General features: G+C 42.0%; 1 protein-coding gene across 8 annotated transcripts in view; it reads left to right on the forward strand.

The window, feature by feature from the left end:
- The window catches only part of LOC136432236 (CD166 antigen homolog), a 71,243-nt gene that overhangs the window by 31,991 nt on the left and 14,486 nt on the right, over positions 1-24,766 (forward strand). For 7 of the 8 annotated variants that reach the window (XM_066423301.1, XM_066423305.1, XM_066423304.1 and 4 more), the window contains exons 4-9: positions 1,107-1,442; positions 2,104-2,151; positions 8,020-8,301; positions 10,221-10,350; positions 10,667-10,794; positions 20,377-20,571. In XM_066423301.1, coding sequence (XP_066279398.1) covers positions 1,107-1,442; positions 2,104-2,151; positions 8,020-8,301; positions 10,221-10,350; positions 10,667-10,794; positions 20,377-20,571 — 1,119 coding nt within the window. The remainder of the gene's footprint in view (positions 1-1,106; positions 1,443-2,103; positions 2,152-8,019; positions 8,302-10,220; positions 10,351-10,666; positions 10,795-20,376; positions 20,572-24,766) is intronic. The other variant, XM_066423302.1, reaches the window with a different exon arrangement.

The following is a 24,766-nucleotide window of genomic DNA, read 5'->3' on the forward strand; positions in this document are numbered from 1 at the left end:
CGGAGCTTGCGAAGCTGATGGTAGGGGATCTTGATAAACAGCAGGCGGGGATTATATTCAATTACAGAGGACATAGAAGGGTCTGTTTCAATATTCTGGAAAATATCATGGTTTGAATGGATACAAATGATAAGGACAGTGTGACAGTATACCAGAAGGATACAAGGTCACAATCATTGCCGCAGAATATCTGTCTATGGTACCAGATTAGGTAATACGTCGCTAAATCCACAATGGGTGCGCAAAATCCCCATACCTATTACCGCTACGCTCTCTGATCCAATGTTTTGGAAGCTAACTTTTAGCATTACGGCGTAGTTGACTTACTGCCCAATACTGCCGTGCCGCGTATATAGTTACCCTTCAATCACCGGTCTTTGAGAGCAGCCATTTCGTTCAACTCAGTTCGGTGAACATCTTGAAAGCGTCGTGTATCATGCTCATACGTACGCTCGAAAAGTAAATACAGAAAGTAAATCAAATATCCAAACGGTCCCTGGAGGAAACGCGGTACATCAAAGACGCGAATGGTAAATAGGAACTGAAATGAACGGTGCAAAATGGCGTCACAATTGCTCAAACAAAAGGCTAAGAGGGCAGGTATTAGCTAGTTATTCATTCATCTGCGCTGATTCCCAGGAAGATTCACTGATGTGAGTGTTGATAGAAAATAAGAGATTTTTCTTCAGATTAATTTTAATTCAGATTTATACTAAGGGTCACTTGGTAGGTGGAGTTAAATGGGCACACTAAATCAAAATGAGACGAAACAATCAAGTTAAATTGCAGCACTTTTTACGACTTAAATGATCAAGGCTGAATGACGGTAGTTTCGAATTATTGTCTGGTTGTCTTTTTGTTGGCAGGAAATTTCTTTCAGGGTAGCGACGAACGATCGATGACTGAAGGTCAATCAAGGCGGAGTTATGTACATCACATGTTTGTAAGTAGTTTTTGACAAGGACTCCAGGAATACTAATAAGCCGGTACATGACGTATGTTACTAGTGAAGATTCTAAACAAACAAACAAACAAACAAACAAACAAACAAACAATCTTACAATGATGATGTTTTTCTCATTTTCCCCCACTTTCCGTCCACGCAGTTGCCCCAAACCCGCCGTCCATCTCCAGCTACAACCCACCCCTGGAAGCCAACAGCAAGAGGCAGGTCGTGGCCCGCTGCACCTCAGAAGGAGGCAAACCGGAAGCCACGCTGTCCTGGTACAACGGCAGCCAGCTGATTTCCGGTGGGCTGAGTGATGATGACGACGACCAAGGCGGTACTTTGATCCAGGACAGAGATGATGGGACCTTTAACATCATAAGCGACCTGATTGTCGCTCTGTCCAGGTATGACCAGGGCCAACAGTACTTCTGTCAAGTGGACCATCCTGCGCTAGACCAACCTCAGAAGGAGTACATTCAGATGGAAGTCCTTTGTAAGTATCTGAAGAAGTGCGCGCGTAGGTCGTCCATTTTTACTTAATGGTTTCAACCGCACATGCGCAACGAAATGCATTGTGGGCAATGTGTAAAAGGTGAAGGACCCCGAGAGAAAAACCGAAAACACGTCTGGACATTGTTGTGCAAACCTACCGACGTGGTCAGTACATGTAAAAAGCATGGTCGATACAATAACTGTTTACACGTCAGGGGCCTTCACCTTTGACATATTACCAATAGTGCAATTAGCTGCATAGTTAGAACCATGAACCTCCCACGTTTATAAGTCTGCCTGTTAGTTGACCTGCATGGAGGTGACATCATGGGGCGATGCACTGGTGCATGAGAATGGCATGATTTACATAAATGGAATGGATGAAAACTCGCGCCCGGTACCGGTGTTATAAAACTGTGCATAGATGAATCAAGGATTTAACCTCCTTGGATGAATGAATGCATGTCCTGAACAACTTAGCGCAGCTGTCAGTACAATTCTTTGGCCGACGTTTGCACGCTGGTGAAACACACCCGGAGTCAAGAAGTTGCTCATGGACGCAGGAGTTTTAGTAAAAAAAAAAAACAATCGCGCGACTTTCACAATCTTTCTACATTCTTGAAACTTTCACTCTCCCCTTCCTTTCCCCGTCTTGTACATAGATCCTCCCGCTGAACCTCTCGTCCAGTCTTCCGGTGCGGGATCTTCAGGTGAAACCCTTTCCCTTTTACACAAGGTTATATGTATGCCTTTCCTTAAGCGAACACTAATGATAATCACTTAAATCACCACTGTGCACCCTCATTGCTAGCTCTTGTAGAACGGTTTTATACAAGTGGGCGTGTATGTCAGGACATGGGGTCATGCTGTAGATGCTGCAGGATACTGTGAATGGGGAAATGTTCACGGTGGTTTTATTATATTCCCCTTCCAGTGGGAAGGGGGATATACTGTTTTTGCTTGCCTGTTCTTGTTCTTCTTTCTTCTGCTGCCAAAAACCAAGTAGATGTGCGGTGCTAGCTCTACTAATGGTATTACAGAAAGTTATATGTACCTTATGTTACATGGTACGGATGTTATATTTGAGATGTAGGTACCTATAGGAAAGGTGAATACACCTGACAATAAATTATGCTAATGAGGACCTAATTTGCATAATCTATGCATAAACTTGTATTCCCCTTACCGTAAGGCTGCGGATGTCATCTTTTAGATGTAGGTACCTTTAGGAAAGGCGAACACACCTGGGCATGGATTATGCTAATGAGGACCTTATTTGCATAATTTATGCATAAACTTGTATTTCCCTTACCGTAAAAGCTGCGGGTGTCATCTTTAAGATGTAGGTACCTTTAGGAAAGGTGAATGCACCTGGCCATGAATTATGCTAATGAGTACCTCATTTGCATAATTTATGCGCAGAAACTTGTTTTTCCCTTTAATACCGTAAAAGCTGCATATGTCATATTTGAGATGTAACGTTGGGTAACCTAAATTCGGGATTTTTCCGATAATGGTTGACTGAAATCAATCTAGCAGAACAATAAACCATCCTTTTTTTCTATAATTCTGTCAGTATCATGTACTATCTTTGCACTAATAATATATATGGTAGATTTTGTCTCTAGTCGTGCTGACACCATAATATTTCAACTTGAAACTACCGTCCGCCGCACGCACAATGACAGTGTTGTCGGACAGGGGGGCACATTAATTCGGGAGAGAAGATTCGTCTTGAATATCTTACCGCTAATCACATTTTATACAGCAGCTATTCGTTCCATCCTTGGCTTGAGGAGAGTGCTATGGATATAGACGTGTCCAAGTAAAAAAAATACACGAAAAAACGGCCGTACCGCATACATCAGGCCAGTTCGGGAACAACCCGTGTGTTGAGTCGGTAGAACTTCACTCAAAGTCGGCCCATCGTCATCATCGGGCAACGTGTAACGTTACATTATTCATGGTAAGTTAGCTGGATGCCGTAGCAATGGTAATACTACTATGTCCATGTGTTCCTTGTTGTGTTAGGAGCAAACTTTGAGGAAAATATATTCCTCAGTCCACTATCACACGCAGCATTTAGACAAAAAAGTGTTCCTCACAAACCTTTGCCGTCTGCTTGACAACAGGATTCTGGTTAACAATATGGCGGCGGGAAAATACACGTGCCGTAGGTTGTAGCAACAGAGAGGAGTTTTGATGATTGATCACACTTAGAGTCCAGTTGTAGGTTAGCAAAAGAGATTCTAATTAGTTGTCTTGTAAATAATTGTGTTTAGCAGGCAGGAGATGTGACATTTGTCTTATAAACCAGCGAACAACCGTGCAGTGTGAGTCTCCCACGAAGCCCCCAGACTCTGTCAATAAGGGACGGAGAGGTTTTGACGTCGCCAACTTCTAATGCATGGTTATCGAAGCTTTTCAGACAGTGTTCTGAATGCGTTAGTCTGTCAAGTTTGCATTTCTAGCGGTATTACTGATGTTGCATCTAGCACATATCCCTAAATACCCCGTTTTCGAAAAATCCCGACTTTAAGTACCCCACGAATTTAGGTTACCCAACGTTAGGTACCGTTAGGAAAGGTGATCACACCTGGCCATGAATTATGCTAATAAGGACTGCATTTGCATAATTCATGCAGAAACTTGTTTTTCCCTTACCGTAAAAGCTGTAGATGTCATATTTGAGATGTAGGTATCTTTAGGAAAGGTGATCACACCTGGCCATGAATTATGCTAATGAGGACCTTATTTGCATAATTTATGCAGAAACTTGTATTTCGCTTACCGTAAAAGCTGCGGATGTCATATTTGAGGTGTAGGTAATGGGAGGGGAATATCCTGCATTTTCCCGAAAATGTTGCCATTCTAGTGTCCGTCAGTTATCGGGTCGACCTCTTCAAAACCACAGCGAATTTTCTTCTTCTGTCTTCTTCCCGCCTACTTTCAACCACGAACTTAAAAATCACCACGAATACTCAATTTTCTCCCTATTACGAAATCAAATCCCGGCGAATATTCCCCTTTTACAGTACTCTACTATGTTTCTGGTGTGCACTGACCTTACACTCAGACACATGGCCAACACCGGAGGACGCGCAGCCACCAGTTGAAGATCGTCAAAAAAAGATATGAATAGTAACGACTGATCACACCATTCATTATCTTCGCCGAGAAGATTATGTTTTCGGTTACGCCAGCTGTAGGGTGGGTCTGTATGTATGTCAAGAGCATAACTCGAGAAACCTTTGATGGATCTTTATGATTTTTGGTAGGTGTGTAGTGGTTGTGCAAGGTTCGGTATGATATTTAGTGTGGTTCGGTATGATATTTAGTGGATGGGTAGGGTTTACAAAAAGGAAGGTCAAGTTCGATACGGGGCCTTCTAGCGGGTATCTAAGGTACGGCAGCGAAGCTTCAAAATTTGGGAGCATATTTTCTGCAAGTGCTATGGTCATGCTTTTTGTGTGTGATAGATAGGTAATGCCACAGGAAGTAAGTTGCGTAAGTTTGGGCCCCCTAGCGGCTTGTTTGGAACTGCAGTGGGTGTTTTTGTTTTGACCTTCGGACATGAATAACTTGAGAAGGGGTCGACAGATGGTCGTGATGTTTGGTATGTAAAGAGCTCAGATGGTGCCCTACATAATCAAAGACTAATTTTGCAAATCAGGAGCCAATTTGCATAATTAGGAAAGTTTGTAAATCCACTGCATTTCATAATGGGACTCTCAAACATGTAACTGTGTCCCCGTAAACAGCTCATATAAACAGATGGCCTTGCAAAAACAACAGATGGGGCACTACTCTACAAGCAGAGGAGTGGGTCCGGCTGGTTTTTAATGTGTTCAGTTTAGGCATTTTTGTCCACTGCTAGGTACGGAAAAGTCACATTATACTATGTCTTTTTAAAATGTGTATGATATGGAATAAAGATTTATTCTATTCATACATATTGACTTTACCATTTCATCATCACTTTCAACTTACAACACTACAATATCAAACCTTTGTGGCCCATATAATATCAACATACTCATATTTTTTCATGACCAGTTATAACATATATCATATATAGAAACATATACTAGTCCTGTACCACCAAATGATTTTTACCCTATCTAGACTGGACTCATTCGCCCCCTCATAGCTTCCAAGCGGTATGGTGTATGATCAAATTGCAGGGGGTGATAAGCGTGTAAATATTAATCACTCTCCATAATAAGCCTTGATTCTTTGGCGAAGATAGTGTGTTCATGGAACTCTAGTTGCTATTGATTTTGGGTGGCAAAAAGAGCCATCAAGGCCCGCTGAACCTGACTAACATCGCGTCATTTCAACACCACCTGGTGCTAGATCGAAATGTCACCCAGGTCACCACTCTCACCATTTCCGACGCCAATGAGCTTTGAGTGTTGGAAACCCAATTATGATCCTCGAAAACACTGACCTGTCACAGTATAGCTGACCAGTTGCGACGTTGCGATGTCATAAAAAAGGCCATTAACTGAAATGGGTTATGGATGTAAATCTGTACGGGGTAAAATTTCAATCTAATCCATTTTGTAAATGAACCCGCCTTTTTTTTACTGCATCCACGTCATTTAATTGGGAAACGTACTTAACAAAGCATATGTATTACTGGTATGTTGTACTAATATATTTCCTTATTCATGGCAGTAGTCTAAGTACTTGTTTGATGAATTTGAAATTGGGAACTGCACACAAACGGCTTCATTGTCTGTAGATCTGATGACAAGCACATTACTACTGTGTCAGCTTAACGGATATCCTGCGTTGTATAACGTTATATGTGGCAGGGTAGATATTGCGATCTGGCAGAATCGCTGATTCTACCGGTAGAGATCGCGAACGGAGTCTTTGTCCACAGAGATCGCGATCAGGATGGTAGGAATGTGTTAGGGTGGTCTCCAGTTTCAAGTCAGTTCATTGATCTAAAGTGACATGAATCGAAGTTGAATACTTCTGACGGTCTTTTAAGCGAGTGCCATGTAAAAAAAATGTAAAATTCACAGACTCCGATCGAGCTCTCTGCCGGCAGAATCGCCGATTCTGCCAGATTCTAGTCTCTACCCTGAAATGTGCATGTTGAATAAGCGTTCACTGACGAAGTGTCCGGGACCATTTTGACATGTAACGATGGCACCTTACCTCCTTGAACTGCGTAGTGTGTAATTTTCCTTCATTTACCTCCCACTCGAAGCCTGCTGATCCCCCCTTGATCTCCCCTTCCCGCCCGTTCTCTAATTGAGCGCAGTTCATCACACTTGTGTCGGCGTCGGTCCGCCAGCTTCCCGCTTAGATATCAAGACGGATGACACGGTGAAAAGGTGTCTTGCACTGCTAGCGGACCGTTAAGATTTAAGGCTCCTCCAGGGAAATTGGGAATTTGTCTTCATCAATCGATAACCGTGCTGACCTTCAGAACATCTATCCCAAAGTGTTAGGGAGCACTAACCACTCAAAGGGAGAACAGATTTACCACCACATACCTAACAGTGTCTTTTATCATCCAAATGCGAAATTGTTACTTCAGAATCGATTAGAGTACCCCCTTTTCGAAAGGTGTAAACGTTACTGCATCATTCTTACATTGCTATAGTACACTTGAGAAGTTGCAAAGTGTCATAGATCAAAGAGGACCAAAATGCGTGAAATACGTTAAGGAATGGGCTTAGAGCACTCATCAAGTGAACTTTCCTGAAAAAAAACACACACACACAGCCATTTGGAACAGTGTAACGTTATGTATGAATGTATGTATGTATGTATACATCCATGTATGTATGTATGTGTGTATGCATTTATCTACCAATGTATAGTGTTGACAATAAGATTATTCATACCACAAAATGCAGTTGACGCGTCTGGACCATTGACAAATTCATTTAGTTTTAAATCAAGAACAGTTGTGGTTTGATCTCCGTTGCCAGAGTACGACTTTGAACTTAAACAAGAAAGGGTATGAATAGATAATTCCAAAATATGACTTACCTCTGAACCATTAAATATCACAAATACTATTGTGTTAATCCGTAATCATTTTCATAAACTTGCATAAAATCACTTTTTACATAACAAAATCAATGAAAATTTATAAGGCGCAACTGGGGTATGAATAATCTTGAGGCGAACTGTATGTATGTATGCATGAATGTGTATATGTATGTAGTATCTACCTTATAGTATGTATACACAGGTATGCTGTTCACCCAGCTATTGATATGTTTCTAGTTTTTTCATGGAGGTATTATTTTGGTGTGTTTGTGTGTGTGTGTGTGTGTGTGTGTGTGTGTGTGTGTGTGTGTGTGTGTGTGTGTGTGTGTGTGTGTGTGTGTGTGTGCGCGTGTGTGTGTGTGTTTCCGGATATTTGTGGTTAGCATAACTTTAGAACCCCTGGATGTATTGTAATGATATTTGGTATGTGGGTCGGTCTGGTTACGACGAAGGTCAAGACTGACCCACATGTAGCAGAACTTACGGTTTTGTAGCTTTTGTCCTGGAGATGCTATGGTTTTTATTATTGACTGTTACTCGTAACTCGCCCTCAACCCTAGATCCTGTGGACCAGGTGACCGTAACATCCAGCTCCGTGACCACCAGGGAGGGGGACACGGTGACCCTCTCCTGCTCGTCAGACAGCAACCCTCCCGCCCAACTGACCTGGACCCGCTCGTCCGGTGGAGACTCCCTCCCGAACAACAGCGTGACAGACGACACCTCCCTCACCCTGTCTAACCTGGGCCGGGCGGACTCAGGAGACTACACCTGCACGGCAAGGAACGACATCAACGGGAAGAGATACGAGAGCTCGAAAAACGCCACTGTCAACGTGTTGTGTGAGTATCAATACTTATTATTGTGGGAAGGAGGTCAATGACAGAGGTACTGTTTTTGTCTGTGTTCGCAGCTATAGCTCAATGTGTATTTTGGCACGTTTGTAGCTATTGGGGTCCCCATGAAACATGGCGATTTTGCGCTGCAGTGTTTTCATGTTTTGGAGAATTATGGCCATTTTGTTTGAAGAGGTCACGTATTTTACCCGTGCGCCGTACGTCAGTGTGACCGCAAGGGAAAATCGGCGAAAATTTGCAAAGTTGGAGCAATTTTCTAGCGTAATTTTGCGCAGATACCGCTTTACTAGTGCAAGATGTTTCTGCACATGTTGGTTTGTTGTTGATATTTAGCATGCGGAGAACAATGGCCCATTTCTCCCAGGTCAGTGGGAATTTGACGTATTCGCTGGACTGAATTCCATCAACTTGATCAAGAGGGAAGCAGGCTATTTGTTGCCATCTGTCAATATGTCAGTCAGATGGGCAATAAAGCGAAGGCTGGTAGACTGTATAACACCCAGAGCTAATTTGAATCATGTCGGTACGTGCCACGCCAGGCAGCGAAACCCATAAATGCTTCATCTAGAAAATCTTCTCATATAAATTGGCACTGGACTCATTTTGACCGGGTCGCCATCAGCAGTGGACCATGAATACTGATGGGGTATGGGGCTGCGGGAGGGCACCCGTTTGTCAACTCCCAATAACTCCTGTATTTGTCGCGAGGATTGGCGAGGAACTGAGAAAATGGAATTGGGGGCAAAGGGTGGAACAGAAAAGTCCTAACATAATTTTGACACTATCATCCTTTTTTTTGTAGAAAAAGGCAGTATTCATATGATCGTAAGAATTGCATTGAACCGTATGCATGAATCTCTGTTGGTCACGAATAAAAGATGTTGCTCATTGGGCCTTCGTGCTGTCGTGTCACACATTCAGGACCTTCTCGTGACTTAGGAGCAGCCTAAAATCTGTCTTATTCTAGCTCCAGTTCGCTCCCCTGATCTGACTTTCTGATCTTTTTTCAATTTATAGTCGGCTTGGGCAGCCGTTAAAGAAGCTACCGGATGTCTGTTCCCGTTGACAGTTTTCCAGTGAGCCTTGGACCGTTATATTTGTTTCCAATACTTCTGCCGCAAGAACTGATGTCCTTTCCGGTTCAGACACATAGTCATAGAACCAGTTCACTAGTCACCTCCCTTCCATGAAGTCATGCAAAAAGCTTCGAAACGATATTCCAGTGGACGTGAAACCGTCAGAAGTGAAAATCTTATATTTTGATATACTCAGCTTAATATCAATTATATAATATGGCTTAATTTCCGTGGGACCTGAGTTTAAAATGAAGCGAAAAACAATTTACAAACATCTGGGTGATCCCTTTATTCCGGTAATAGATCTCCTATAGGTGATTGTTCTGAAGGATGTAACTCACGCGCATAAAATGCTTATCGTTAGTCGGAGAAGAATGTCTCATCAATGAGCAAATCCTTTTACGATGGAGAGCACGGCGCAGGCAATTATTATAGCGTTTGTAAGCTTATTCCGCCTGTAAAGCACGTTGTTCGCATCGTTATTTAGTTTTCATCTTTGAGCATTGAATGATGAGCGTAGAGGCGGGTCGCTGTTGCAATTACAGTGGAGATGTCGTACGAGTAGGGTCTTTAACGTCTTTTTACTCATTCGCGTGCGATCGTAAACAAGACATTCTTGGGATAGTCGCGCATGTGTCGTACAAAATTCAGATGTCTTGCGAAAAGGGCCTGAGTTAGATCCTTGTCGGTGGTTGGTTCTGTCACAGCCTGCTACGACATCAAAATCGTACAGCGACCTAACGTTACGACGAATGTGCCCACGCAGTGTGATACATTCAAGTTTTAGAGGCCTTTATACTGAGGATCAAATCTCTTCGTATTTTTTAGACGCTCCTGTAATATTGACACCTCCCTCTCCGAGCCTTGTGGTACAAGCTAAGCAGCCTCTCAATGTTCTCTGCACTGCTGACGGCAACCCGCCCCCGAAGGTCGTGTGGCAAAAGGATGGCGACTCCAAGTAAGTGTTTCACCTAACATCTGTCTCTTGTCCATATATTAGACCGATCCTGACTGTCCATCACAATTAAACCAATGGTATCATGGCAATTAACGGTCCAATCAATGGTAGCATGGCAATTATCTGTCAACCAATGAGAGAGTGGCTGCAAGTTCGTTAAACAGTTGCACTTTAAAATCAAATGTTTTTATGTTCCTGTTCTACATTTTGACGAACGTGGAAGGAGCATCGGTCTATTCACTAGAAGATAAATACCATTTGGCTAGATCGCTAGATCGAAAAATACATTCGACGATTGATCCTTTTCTTCCCGTAGGCAGCTCCCGAACCCCCTGCAGTTCAACAGCGTGGACTACAGCGTGGAGGGAACGTACAAGTGTGTGGCGTCCTCGTCTGACCCCAGCTTCTCCGAGGCCATGGCAACGACTATGGTGGATGTGAAAGGCAAGGAATGTCTTCCTCTTCAAAAATATACTTATTCCTTTATTGAGGTTTACCACATTTGTGTGAAAGGGTTGACATAACAGGTATCTATCACCTTTTCAAGATGTCAACCCGGAGACCAGACTGTAAGGTTTGATCCACTCACACCAGGAAGGACCCCTACTCTTTTGAATAAGATTGATGGTTTCTTTAACGCGTTACGTGTTCGACGTATGACTCTCCTCAAACACGGGACCTCCGGCTTTACGTCCCATCCGATATGACGTCACTAACCGAAGCTAAATATTCGCGGGAGCAAATAGATGTTAAATGTCTTTCTTAAGGGCACAACAGTGGGGTCTGCAAGGGATGCAAACCCAAAACCTGTAGATAAGTCAATAACTCTCATCACAAGACAACCTTGCCACTACCGTTGGTGGTAATACCTCCCTTGCTTTTGCCAAATAACTTGTTTATATTATCTCCCAATTTGAAGAATTACTACCACCTCACCATTACAATGTGAGCAAAGTGCGTAACCACCCAACTAAACATTTTAGTATTTAAAGCTGCTGCATTGGGACTACCTTGAAATAAAGCGTACCAAAGACTGGTTCCTGATTGTTTCTGACGCCACAAGTATATTACCTAGACGTTGAATACTCCCATCTGACAAGATGGAAGGATGCCTACCTAAGTACTCCCAAATCCAACTCCAAGGTTGTCTGTGTGCGCTATCTTCCTCTGTTGTTTCGAAATAAACCACGTAATAGTGTTTTCAGAATTATAAGCTTTTAACGACAGAATCTGATTATAAAACATATCGGCGCTTTGTCATATTTTGGTCGGAAACATATTTATTCTCTATTTAGGCAAGGTGGCTTGTCTATGGTCAATGAGGGAATTTTCTGATAAAATCACCACTGACGACGTAAACTACAGTAGTTTTAAACGCTTGACGCTCGATACTGCTTTGACCACCCTACCGCTTTGTTTGAGAGCTGCAATCTGGACAGACAAGGTGTCCACAGATATTGACAACATATGACCGGGAAGTACTGTTTAGATGAATGACCTGGGCTCTCTGCCCGTGGTAGCCCAAGGGCTTAAAATATTTGCCGGCATAACGATTAAATGTCAGGAATGGTATTGTGAGACGCAATCGTTACATTCGCCAAGAAGGTTATGTTTTGGTCAGCGTCCGCGCGTGTGTGTGTGTCTGTCTGTGTATTAGGTAGATTAGCCTTATAGAATTGTATTTATGTACCAATAGATTCCATACTTTGTGCCTTGTACAATTGTTGTGCAATAATCAAATACAATAACTCAAGAATGCCTTGTATTGATATTTGGTAGTTGAGTAGGTCTTCATGAGACCTAGAAATGCTTAGATTTTCGACCCCCTAGTTTCTACATGTCTTTTGAAACCAGTGACCACAATCTCCCCGAGCTTTCCAAAAACTACATTCATACTAATGTTACAAAACCTATTTGCCATTAAAAAACGTAGGGCTATTCATAAGCCACTACCTCCAATGAAAAGGTCACCCCAGTAATGCATATGTACGTAGAAACGTCAGATACATTTAAAAACTAGACATTTTTACAATTTTTACAATGTCTAACCTTCATCGACGTGTCTAGGCGATAGTCCCAACGGTAAAACATTCCATGGATCCATAGTTGTATCAGGCCTCTCATTCCACGTCACGGTTTAAAGGAGCCCAAAGCGATTTCAGCGCGTTGGAAGTCGGATTTTCAACTTCCTGGCGGCTTGCTACGGCACTGCAGCGGAACTTCCTGTTTTGATATCTCGTGTCCTGGACATGCTATGGTTCTGATTTTTTTGTGGTAGGTAGCTCTTTTGACGGAGAGTGGTATAGGTTTCGCCCACCAAGCGGCTTTTGGAACTGCAGGAGCAGATTTTGCTTCAAACTTCGAAAGGGAATAACTCAAGAAGGGCTTGATAAATGGTCATGATTTTTGACGTGTAGATAGCTCGAGTGATGATTTACATAATCAGATACTCATTATGCAAATCAGTATCTAATTTGCATAATTTGTCAGGAAAGTTTATACATCCACCGAATTTCATGATAGGACTCTCAAGGTCTCGGACTGGAGTTTCTTTTACGATTTAGTATGTAGGCCGACACCCTCAGGCCGATGGGCTACAATCCCGCCAAGAAAAGTAAGACGGAAAATCTAATGATTTCGTCGAAAAGCGGTTTGTTTGAACTTTCCGATGTAATTTTCGGTATCGTCTGTTGTCCTTTTATTTTGGGTAGAAACCATAGTAAAATGTAAATTCATTTTTTAAACTTTTTTGATCGAAGCTGTTTGAAACAAGAGTTTTAGGACCCGAAATCTCCATGAAACTTTGTTTTTATTAAACCAGTTCCCCCCATTCTATATCCCTCAATGGTATGACCCCCACCTGTCGGGCCCAGGAGAAGTGACTCACTTTCGCTATAAATAGCTACTAACAGATGTGCCACAATATGCAATGGACAACACTGCAAATATAGATTTTCCTCATTACTTATGCAAATTAAGTCCAATTTGCATATTTTGCAGTTCATTGTATACATCTCCGTTTAAGCTACCTGCATAGTAAATAACATGAAAATCTGTCGCTTCTTTCTTCAGTTATTCTCCTTAAAACATTTTGACAAATACGCCATTGCAGTTCCAGTGACATACCAGGGGGCCCAAAATCAAGCTTGACCTTTCTCCTCTCAGAACATACCCACATACCAACTATTATTACAATTCATCTACACGTTCTACAGTTATGCTGACTTTAAGCATCAAGCGACACACATGCAAACGATTTTCCTCCTTACTTATGCAAATTCAGTCTCGTTTGCATGATTTGCACTTAAGTGTGTACATCTCTGTCTAAGCTACCTGCGTACCAAATAACATGAAAATCTGTCGTTCCTTTCTTCAGTTATTCTCCTTTAGAACATTTTTACAAATACGCCATTGTACATAATTTGCACTCAAGTGTGTACATCTCTGTCCAACCTACCTGCGAACCAAATAACATGAAAATCTGTCGTTCCTTTCTTCAGTTATTCTCCTTTAGAACATTTTTACAAATACGCCATTGCAGTTCCAGTGACACATACCAGGGGGCCCAAAATCGACCTTGACCTTCCTCCTCCTAACACCTACCCACATACCAAATATCATTACAATCCATGGACATGTTCTACAGTTATGCTGACTTTAAGTATCCGGTGACACAAACATGCACACAAACACCAAACGCACGTAAAACAGTATCTCCATGAAAAAGCCTTTTTTCATGGAGATAACAACCCGGGGTGTGGCAGCATGTGCGTTTTGAACATGCGATAATTGGGGTGTTTTTTCTCCGCCCACCACGTGGGCGGTCTGCATATGAAGCGGCGTATTTCAGTGAAAACCCGGTCTTTCGCAGGGGTTGTTCCGCAGAAATTCTCACAGTCTCTGCGAAAAATCTCGCAAGCCTTTGCGGTAAGAACTTAAAGAAGTTGCGAAACTATGCAGAAGGCTCTTTGCGTCTTGCAGAACTTGTAGAGAGAATTTTTGCACAGGAGTGATTTTGGAACAGTTAATTTTTGCATGGAGAGGGAGATTGGCAAAATAGGGGGCCCAAACCTACACCACTCTTTTATTACATCTCGCAAATGTTGCCTTTATAGTTTTAATTGAACTTTGGACTGGCTGATTGGACGTAAGTTGCCATTATCCATGGAAATTCCTGTGAAAGTCCATTCTTGCATAGGGGGACACAAGCTCCATTTCGGACTGGAATGACTTTGCAATAGTCCGCTTTTAGGCAGAATTTGTAGCACTTGGGTGATTTTGGGACACTTTTTTTTCATGGGGAGGGAAATGGGCAAACATTGCTGTATTTGCTCTTGCCTTTCTAGTCTTAATATTTCAATTTGCCCAGGTGTTATTTTTGGACAGCCCATTTTCTTGCATGGGAAGGAGTATGGGCGCAACATGCTGTATTTGCTCGCAAATGTTGCCTTTCTTGTTCACGTATATATTTTTGTAGGATTGAGCAAAAAGAAAAATGCTTACATGAAGCCCTCTGCACCAAAACATAAATACAAATATAAAACGATATAGGAACACGATTCCACATACATTAAGAATACATTGAAGATACAAGATATAAGAATAATAAGAAGTTTATTGCAAGTTCATGCCCGTGGGCTAATTGCAAATACATGATAAAACATAGGAAAAACATACAAGCGTCAGTAAACTGTGTCTGACTTTGCTGTAACAATAGGTTACTGGTACTATATACAATTGTTGGCTATATCTAAATTAGCTGGGTTTGACTTCTTTTTTGGAAGCAGTGGAAGACGAAAAGTCCCACTTTTTCTAGTATTTGTGGGTTCTGTGATTTCAAGAGAAAGGTAGCTTTTTGATATATAACGGAAAACAATCAAGGGGAAACAATACAAGTTGGTATACAATTGATGACAAAAATCTACCCGTAAAATCAATAAGAATATGAACATTATAGTTATCTCCATGAAAATTGGAGATATTGTTTTTGGTGTGTCTGTGTGTCTGTCTGTGTGTCTGTGTGTGTTTCCGGACTATTGTAGTCAGCATAACTCAAGAACCTCTGGATAGATTACGATGATATTTGGTATGTGGGCGGGTGTTGTGAAGCCGAAATTCAAGGTCGATTTTGGTCCCCCTGGTATGTGACCTTGGTACTGCAGCAGAACTTCAATTTCTGTATATTTTGACCTGGACGTGCTATGGTCTTGATTTTTAGGTGGCAGATAGCTTGCGATGTAATAAAAGAGTGGTGTAGGTTTGGGCCCCCTAGCAGCTTGCTCTGGAACTGCAGGGGCGTTATTGTGAAAATCTTCTAAGGAGAATAACTGAACAAAGGAACAACGGATTTCCATGATATTGAGTATGCAGGTAGCTTAGACAGAGATATACACAATGAAGTGTAAATTATGCTAATTGGGACTTAATTTGCATAATTAATGTGGAAAATATTTATTTGCAGTGTTTTCCATTATTAGACTCAAATACATGTAACATGTAGTTTATGGAAAGTGGAGCATCAACAGATATCAATTATGCAAATAAATTCCTGATTTGTATAATTAATGCAAAAACACCGAAATTCATCAAATTGGAAAATTATAGGACTGTCAATATTGCAACATGCGTAAGTAAGATAAAGGTGTTAATGATTAAGCATATATTATGTAAATGTGTAAGTCATTTGCATAAATAGAATTGTTCATGGAGATATGAGGTCGCGGAACTCTTGTTTCGTAAGTATGAAAATGAAATAGATCCTCGTAGTAGTAAATAGCATCGTGTACATCAGGTATGCAAACATGATCAATAAAATCTTTAGAAAAGACATCCAGTTAAAATCACGAAAGCCTACCCGTACAATCAATAAAAGTACGAATATTATCGAAAACACAGCTTCGTAAGTATGAAAAAGAAATGGATCTTCATAGTAGTAAATAGCATAGTACGCACACCAGGTAACGAAGCATGACCAAGAAAATCTTGAGAAAAGACGTCCAGTCAAGCAGCTGAAATACATGTAATTGGGCCTCCACTTTTGACGCATTGACATGAAGGTCAGGTTAATCTCCGTCAGATGGCGCCTTGAGGAAGGTAACGAGGTTAGCATTGGATTTGTCCAAACTACAATTGATTGAGTCGATAGTGAGGCGACTTCTCTCAGTTCGGTTTTTTTATCGAAAAAGATCGACATGGCTTGGCAAAAGTTGGCATGCAAAATTTACATTTATTTCAACCATAAATGACGCTGCATGAGAACGATCGGGTTCTGAATCATGCGGTGGCAATCAGAATTAGCAGTTCAACCAATGATAGCATGGCAATAAGCGTTACGACCAATGTGGCTGCATGTCCGTGAAATATTAGCATTTTTACATTCTTAGTTTGCATCTCTACGTATTTGGGAAATGGTCAGAGGTACTGGATCGGTTTGTTTACAATAGCAATATCACAGCATTGACCGTCGTAGGATGTTTGTATGATTTAATTTTTCTAAGTCATCGCCTGTAGCATCTTCTTTGATTGGCTGATTCGTCGTCAGCTGAATATGATTAACAGCATTGACTGTCGTGGTATGTTTGTATGTTTGTATCATGTGATTTTTCTACTTCACCACCTGTAGCATCCTTTTTGATTGATTGATTGATTGATTGGTTGGTATATGTTGTCTGCTAGATATCATACCTCCTTAGCTTAATCCGTTTCAACCCTACATTGCATATTGATACCAGTAGTTGACGTGGAACAAGATATCAGTTTGCTTGCGCCCGCCGTACTTACCAATTTGTTGCCACCGTGGGCAAGAAAAGCTACCCATTCTTCCGTGGAATTGAGGAGGGACTTACAAACGATCACCTAAAGCTCATATGATAAGGGGGACAGCTCAAAACGTTTGGTTGCCATCATGTCCTTTAGGCGTAGTTATTGGCACAGGAGGAACAAAGAGCAGTACAGTAGTACCATGTAAAATCAAAAGTTGTTTAGCGCTGTGAAATAAGGTATCTAACTTGAGCAGTACAGTAGTACCATGCAAAATTATAAGTTGTTTAGCGCTATGAAATAAGGTATCTAACTTTAACAGTGTATCTGAGAATCGCAGAAAGCTTGCCAAAGAGAACCGAGCGCTGGTATCTACATAAATGAATGAATAAACGAATGAATGAATGAATGAATAATGAATGAATGAACCTAGCAAGAAGACAGGGGTGCAGATTTACATAATCAACAAATACTAGTAGACCGAACAGGAAATTAAACATGTATAACTTACGTTCGGTGATCTCATCGCTCCATGAAATATTCAGAACTTTTGTAAATGTTATGTAGACGGTTACACATTTACATGATCTATGCATGGTGATGTTCATATCTAACGAAATTACACATGTCACAAGTACGAAATTCCCATAATTCAAAACTAATGGGTTTTGGCATTTTCATATCAATTATGCAAATTAGCTGCTCATTTGCATGTTTGTTATCTGTTTATGTCCCGCCTGCCATAAATCACATGTGTTTTATGTACCAGTATTAGAGTCCTATGGAAAACACTGAAATTATGTAGGGTATTCCAACGTCACATTCCATGTAGGCCCGGGGTATGCGGGGCCCCACGGCGTCATTCGGCGCACAGCCCGGGACGCTGGGTTAAATTATATGGTGGTTCATACCAGTCAAAAGCGAAATACACTGTATTTGGGCGAAATACAGTGTATTTGGCTTTCAAATACACTGTACTTTGCAAATACACTGTATTTCGCCAAATACAACGTATTTCACCCAAATACACTGTATTTCGCTAATACACTGTATTTCGCTAATACACTGTATTTCGCCAAATACAACGTATTTCACCCAAATACACTGTATTTCGCTAATACACTGTATTTCACCCCAAATACAATGTATTTGCGAAATACAGCGTGTTTCGCCAGAATAATTAGACCCAGTACATTAGGTTTGCAGAGCTTTGTCATATACATGGCAATACTTCGCCACTACTGCTTTGTCAGATGGACAAATAATACATAAGTCGTCTGCGTACGACTCATTTCTCCTCAAAGCTCAGGTCAGAAATTTAACAGAAAATGAGACAATAGGCTCTTCGTGGTTACTAGCAGTTAAGTTATCAGAGAAGGCATTGCTCCCACGTACTGTAAAGGTCAAGAAGATGCTTTTTCAGTACACGAGTAGCCATACAGACTGTGAAATATACGTTGACCGTATCTACGTGGTAGGTTCACATGATGCAGAAAAGTACCTTTTATTTACTTTAAACAATTAGAGTTTGCCAGTCCGTATGTCCCAAGAAACTCGATCAATTACAACTTGGCGACTTACGTCTGGTGAACACGCTTTCTGACGACAGTATGTAACTTCCGTTACCGTTTTTCCACGACCCCGCCTCTGTTCCAAGTACTTTACTTCTCCTAAGCAGTATTAGTTCGCATTCACTTCGCAACATTGAGTATGTTATAGATGTTGTAAGAGGTAAATAATTAGAATCAACGGAGGATGGAACTATTTGCAAGAACTATCAGATTCCGTCTCTGTTAAATTGCTGAACAAGTCGAAATGCAAAAACCATTCCAGACATTCTTATTCTTAAATGAAACAGTTATAATCGTCAACACGGCACTAAATTTGACAGAAGTATTGCCAGACATACTGACTTCTCAACTATAGGTTTTGAAGGCGATGTCACGACATGATAGCTCCAAAATTGAAATATTTGATTAAGTCCCAAATACATACATGAAATACATTGTACTGGGTCTATACGGTGAAATACATTGTACTGGGTCTAATACATCACTTTAGGACGAAATACTCGAAATTTCGCAAATACATTGTATTTGGGGTGAAATACGGTGTATTAGCGAAATACAGTGTATTTGAGTGAAATACGTTGTATTTGGCGATATACAGTGTATTAGCGAAATACAGTGTATTAGCGAAATACAGTGTATTTGGGTGAAATACGTTGTATTTGGCGAAATACAGTGTATTTGCAAAGTACAGTGTTTTTGAAAGCCAAATACACTGTATTTCGCCCAAATACAGTGTATTTCGCTTTTGACTGGTATGAACCGCCATAAAATTATTCCTACGAATTAGCCGATAGGGAACTAGGCAATAGACCATTTACGCAATGGACTTATCCTGGACTTTCGCTGATGTAACAAACGGCAGACGGGATGCGCATCCCATCAAGCGTTTCACGAGAATTTTCCAGTATTCTTCCTGGTTCAATTAGACAAAAATTGATTTTGAAGTCTGAGTTGCGCTTTGGCGTTACGGAATACCTATGATTAGTGAGATATTCTCAGCAATCCCCTTCTTCTTCCGTTAAAGGGTTTGGGCTCGGTCACATTCGTCGTACGAACGCCGCACGATCATGCACGGTTGCAAACAGAAGGCATTCTTAGGATTGTTGTACAGACGTCGTACACATTCAGCCGTCTTCTTACGGAAAAAATACTGTCTCTGATCTGGCGGTTGGTTCTGTGTGTGTCACAGCTTGCATGAAAATTTCCGACATCAAGATCGTGCGACGGCTCACGGTAAATGTGGCCGTTCCTCTACTCACAGTTGTCATGGACGTTTTGGCAGACTTTGTGTGTTCATTAACGGAACAAGGTAGAAGAATCGGTTTCCATCCAACTAGATATACCCCAGCCGTTTTCATTTTGGGAGAGTATCAGAGGTTTCTCCTTCATGAACATGAAAACTTCTCTGTGTTCAAATCGATGGTAGCTGTTCAATAAAACACACGGTAGGGACGGGTGATAATCAAGAATGGAGGAAGTTGCTCTGTCGATGAAACCGCCGTGTAAGACACACGGATTCGAACGGGATTGCATTCTTGTCCAGGATCAGTTTGCATGCACGACCCATGGTACATTTGAATGACGGCACAGCCAATTCCTACAAACTTTTACATTAAAAATGAAAAAATTAAATCTGTATCTCTAAAGAGCAAAAGCTAAAAATGACCGTTCGTGTTCTCTCCCTCCCCCTCTACAGGTGCCCCCTCTGTGCAGGTGAATCCCCAGGAGAGCCTCCCGGCCACCATGGGCGACACGGCCACCATAGAATGTACCATCCTGTCCGACCCGTCCGCACAGAACATCTACTGGACTTACACGGACGACAAGGGACAGAACCAGACGGTTTCCAACGGTAATGGTGGCTACAGTGTGGCTGTGGAGGAGATTGCAGGTAAGAAAAAAAGAAAAAGAAATAGTCATGCCTTTAAGTACCAGAACTGAGGTGTTCAAAAGTCCATGTGCCCTACTCCCTAGAACTGTTCTAGAGTGGAACTCGTTGCCATCAAGTGCTGTAGGGACATCTTCATTAGATAGCTTTAAGCAACACAGCTAGATGAGCAAATGTTAGGTGTGACAGGTCGTTCAGTATAGTATAACCAGCTGCTGCTGCGAAGTTTGTGTGTTGCAACGAAGGTTATGCGGACTATATATAGATATATGTAGATTGTATCAACTACTGGCGCGTACAGATCTTACTTAGGGATCGTACGATATTTAGCGGGTGGGAGGAGGTCGGGTCAAAAAATTTTTTCTCTGCCCCCCCCCCTGTTTTTTCCCCCCTGGCCCTCCCCCCGGCAAAAGAATAATTCCTTTGTCCTTCCCCTTTCTGAAACACTAAAACTGCCGAAAAAACTATAAAAAGATGCTCGAAAATGACACAAAACAGAGGCGGTGACAGGAAATTTCGTATGGGGGGTAAGATATTGTTTCGTATGGGGGGGGGAGTAAGATATTGCAGACCGAATGTTCACCATGCCATGTCGAGCATCGAAGGCGCGAGGCGTCGCCCGGGAAAGTTTTGAAATCTTGACCCTCTGAAACACTATTTACCCCATTTTTAGGGACAAATTTTGCTGATAAACTATGCTATGCTTGATGACATCTCCATAAGTGAAAAAAATACAGATGGCTTTCATAGGGCCGACGCCCTACCAACACATTTTTCGTCGGAGGCACGACGATTATAAATGGGTCCGGGGGAATGCTATCCCGGTAAAATTTTGAAATCTTGACCAGCTGAAACGCTATTTCCTGCATTTTGAGGGGCAAATTCTGCGCTAACAATGAAAAAAATCCACAAGGGTTTCAGCTAGATTTGGGGGATGACGCCTTCCCGATATGATTTTTCGCTGGAGATGTAATAATCCTAGGTGGGTCCGGGGGCATGCTCCCCAGGAATATTTTGAAGTCTTTGCCTTCTGAAACACTATTTCCTGCGTTTTGAGGGGCAAATTTTTCTGATAGACTTAAAGCTATGTTTAATGACTTCTCTATGATTGAAAAATACAGCTTGATATTTGGGGGATGACGCCCTCCCGACATTTTCGCCGGAGATGCGACGATTCTAGGTGAGTCCGGGGGCATGCTCCCCGGGAAAATTTTGAAATCTTTACCCTCTGAAACGCTATTTCCTGCATTTTGAAAGGCAAATGTTGCTGGTAGACTAAGCTAAGGTATTGCGAATTCTGAGAAAAAATTTCCTTGGCCCTCCCCCAGGCTTCTTTTTCCCACGTTGAATTTCATCTGAGTGCGAAATAAAAAAGACTAGGAAAAACAAGATATTTTGTTCCTTTACGGAGATGGTCAATAAGACAACCGAAAAACGTAGTGTTCTAAAGAACGCGTCCAAACAAATATTCTAGGTTAAACATTTTTCTATTTCACCACATAGGATGATATTCCTTGCTGCAGAATATTTATTACGAATGAAATTATAATTCAAAAAGAGCCCGTTTTGAACCATGGCTTACTTTCACCTGACCTGATAACTGATCAACCTTGCTTCTGTCATCACCCTGACAACATTAAACTGTATTCAAAGTCTGGCCCGAATCCACGGTTTGGGATTGAACCACGCTGAGCCGGGCACTCTGTACACATCACCGTACACCGTACAGGGGTTGACCTGTCACGTCCGAACATTAATGGCACAGCGTGGTGGGGGTCCAATCATTATGCATAGGCCGTGGTGGATCAATAGTTCTTGCATGGATCATTGAGATAAGCACCATACTGATATACCAGACCTACAAATGTCAGATTAGTTAAAGAATGTGTCAGAAACAGTCAACTTGAACTACCGACTTCCCTGGTTACACATTCGGAATATCCATCACTGATTAGGAATGTGCAGGAGAGTTGTTAAAGAAGCTCGTATAGTTTCATTTAGTACTATTATTTAAAGATGGGTTTTACTGGCTTGTTTTTGTGATGGCGTTTTCAACATCCGGGACCTGTAGGTCAAAGGTCAGGTCACGGAGGTGATGATGTCTGCGGACGATTCATCAACAAAGATCGATCGGTGATGATGTCGGATCTTTTATGGTCCTTTCGTCACCAGGTTACAAGACGGTAACCAGACTACACCGGCTATAGGGAGAGTATTTGTCAGCTTTCATTACCCGGGCGAAATGTGATCTTCACTGTGGACTGACTCTACTGGCTAATTATTACTCCGGGAAGGAGGATGACCTCCTGGGAGTATTGAAAATGCTTTTGTTTGCGCGTTCGCAGCTAGAACTCACGTTCCCGTCGTCGCATTGGTGTGTAACTTGGCAAATCGTTTGCCAGGTTGGGCGTGGTGATGCACGATGTGTTTGTTACACCGTAACTGGTTTTATCGTCAATGCAGTATCGTTATTGCACCCCTATAATTAATGACATGTGCCACTGCCCTCCCATAGAGACCATGCTTTAAATCCGTTCCGCATCGCTGAATGTCGAAAGCAGATACAGGGTATATTCCTTTCGCTACTTGCTGTGATCTAGTCAATGTTACATTGTAAAATAGACAACGTGCATCACCACACGCAACCTAACCTAGCAAACGATATGCCAAGTAATATACCAATGCGGCAACGGGAATTGTGAGTTCTAGCTGCGAACATGTGCAGGAGTGACCTCCTGTTTGTGTATAAGTATGGCCAGTCGCAGCGCACATATGTGCGCACGGGTGCATTATTTAGCCCCCCAAAAAGCCACCTCAGAGCCTGCAACGGAGGCTAGGGGGAGGGTCTGATTCGCGATCTCCAACATGTTGGCCAGGTTTTAATGCCGGGAAGATCGTTTCTGTGCTTCCAGAAAGCCTGCAAAGAAGGCTACAGAAAAAAAAATCAAGAGATGAAAAATTCGTCACTTATGCCTGAAACCCTTTTTGGCGTTTTTGCCATGTAACGTTACTAGCACGAGCGATGTGTGTGGGTACTTCCTTATGCCAGATTATTGCCTTTGCGCCGAGACATATCGTGCACCCTTCTCATCTTTGCTTTATTGTATGTAATAATTCATAGAGCCATAAACAGTCAGCTAAGGAACAATTACACCGTCGGCCAAGCATTTTGAGAGTCATAAATAATTTGCCTCGTTCAACGTCTCCTGAGGCTCGTAGGGAACGTCTACATTTTGTGGATCGATGGTCCTACGGCTGCGGGGGCGTTCATGAAACCGGTCGCTCGTCACGTCCGAGAAAGTTGAGGGATAGCCCCTGTCATCCCGCAATGCGTATTGATGGTCACAGATCTGATCACCACGGCCTCTATTATAGTAATCCTGTCGACTGACACATTTGATGGGTCATCGCCACACCACAATATATTGTTTCTCCACATGTCAGGGTTTAATACCGCCGCCCTCCATAACAGATAGTCATCCCACTTCTCAACAAAATTAATGACGCCCTTCATCTTGTCTGGCATTAGGGTTTGATGGGAACTCCTGCTGATGTATTAAGAGATAGGAGCTGCATGACGTCTAGTATAAAGCCACAACTTGGTGATTTTTGTGTTGCGTGCATTTTTTTTAGAAACTTGAAAAATTGCACAACCATAAACGGCAGGGTTTGGCCGGGGGTCAACTATTTATACAGGTTGCACTCCCTAATCTGAAAATGGATATCATCATGTATATCCATGATCCGTAACTGAAGCTGGTAGGTATTAGAATGACTTTAAGCTGCGAAGTGCTTTAGCTTCAGGTTTTCCGGTCGCTCCGTTATAATTCTGTACCACGCATTACACGAGGTATTCCAGAGGAGCCCATTCCTCTGGGAAATCACTCACTCACGCTCTGTAAATGCAATAGTTCAGCCTTCTAGCCAGAATGAATGGGGCTTTCATCCAATCTCTTTTATGTATGCTGGCAGGTGTGTAGGAAGCTGGAAGTAGTTCACTTACTAGAAAACAGACAGATTTCCGCTTGCCAGATGAGTCTATTGTGGAAGCGACCTGTAATCTACTTCCAGTTATCTGTGACAAAACATCGCGGCGGAGAAAGATTGGCAAAAGTTGATTCCACAAAGTTAGACATGGATTTGTGGTCTTCCCAGATGACAGGTTGTTTTATTGTCCTATGATACACAATCGGCAGCG

Source organism: Branchiostoma lanceolatum, chromosome 4 (assembly GCF_035083965.1).
Source record: "Branchiostoma lanceolatum isolate klBraLanc5 chromosome 4, klBraLanc5.hap2, whole genome shotgun sequence".
Taxonomy (NCBI): Eukaryota; Metazoa; Chordata; class Leptocardii; order Amphioxiformes; family Branchiostomatidae; genus Branchiostoma; species Branchiostoma lanceolatum.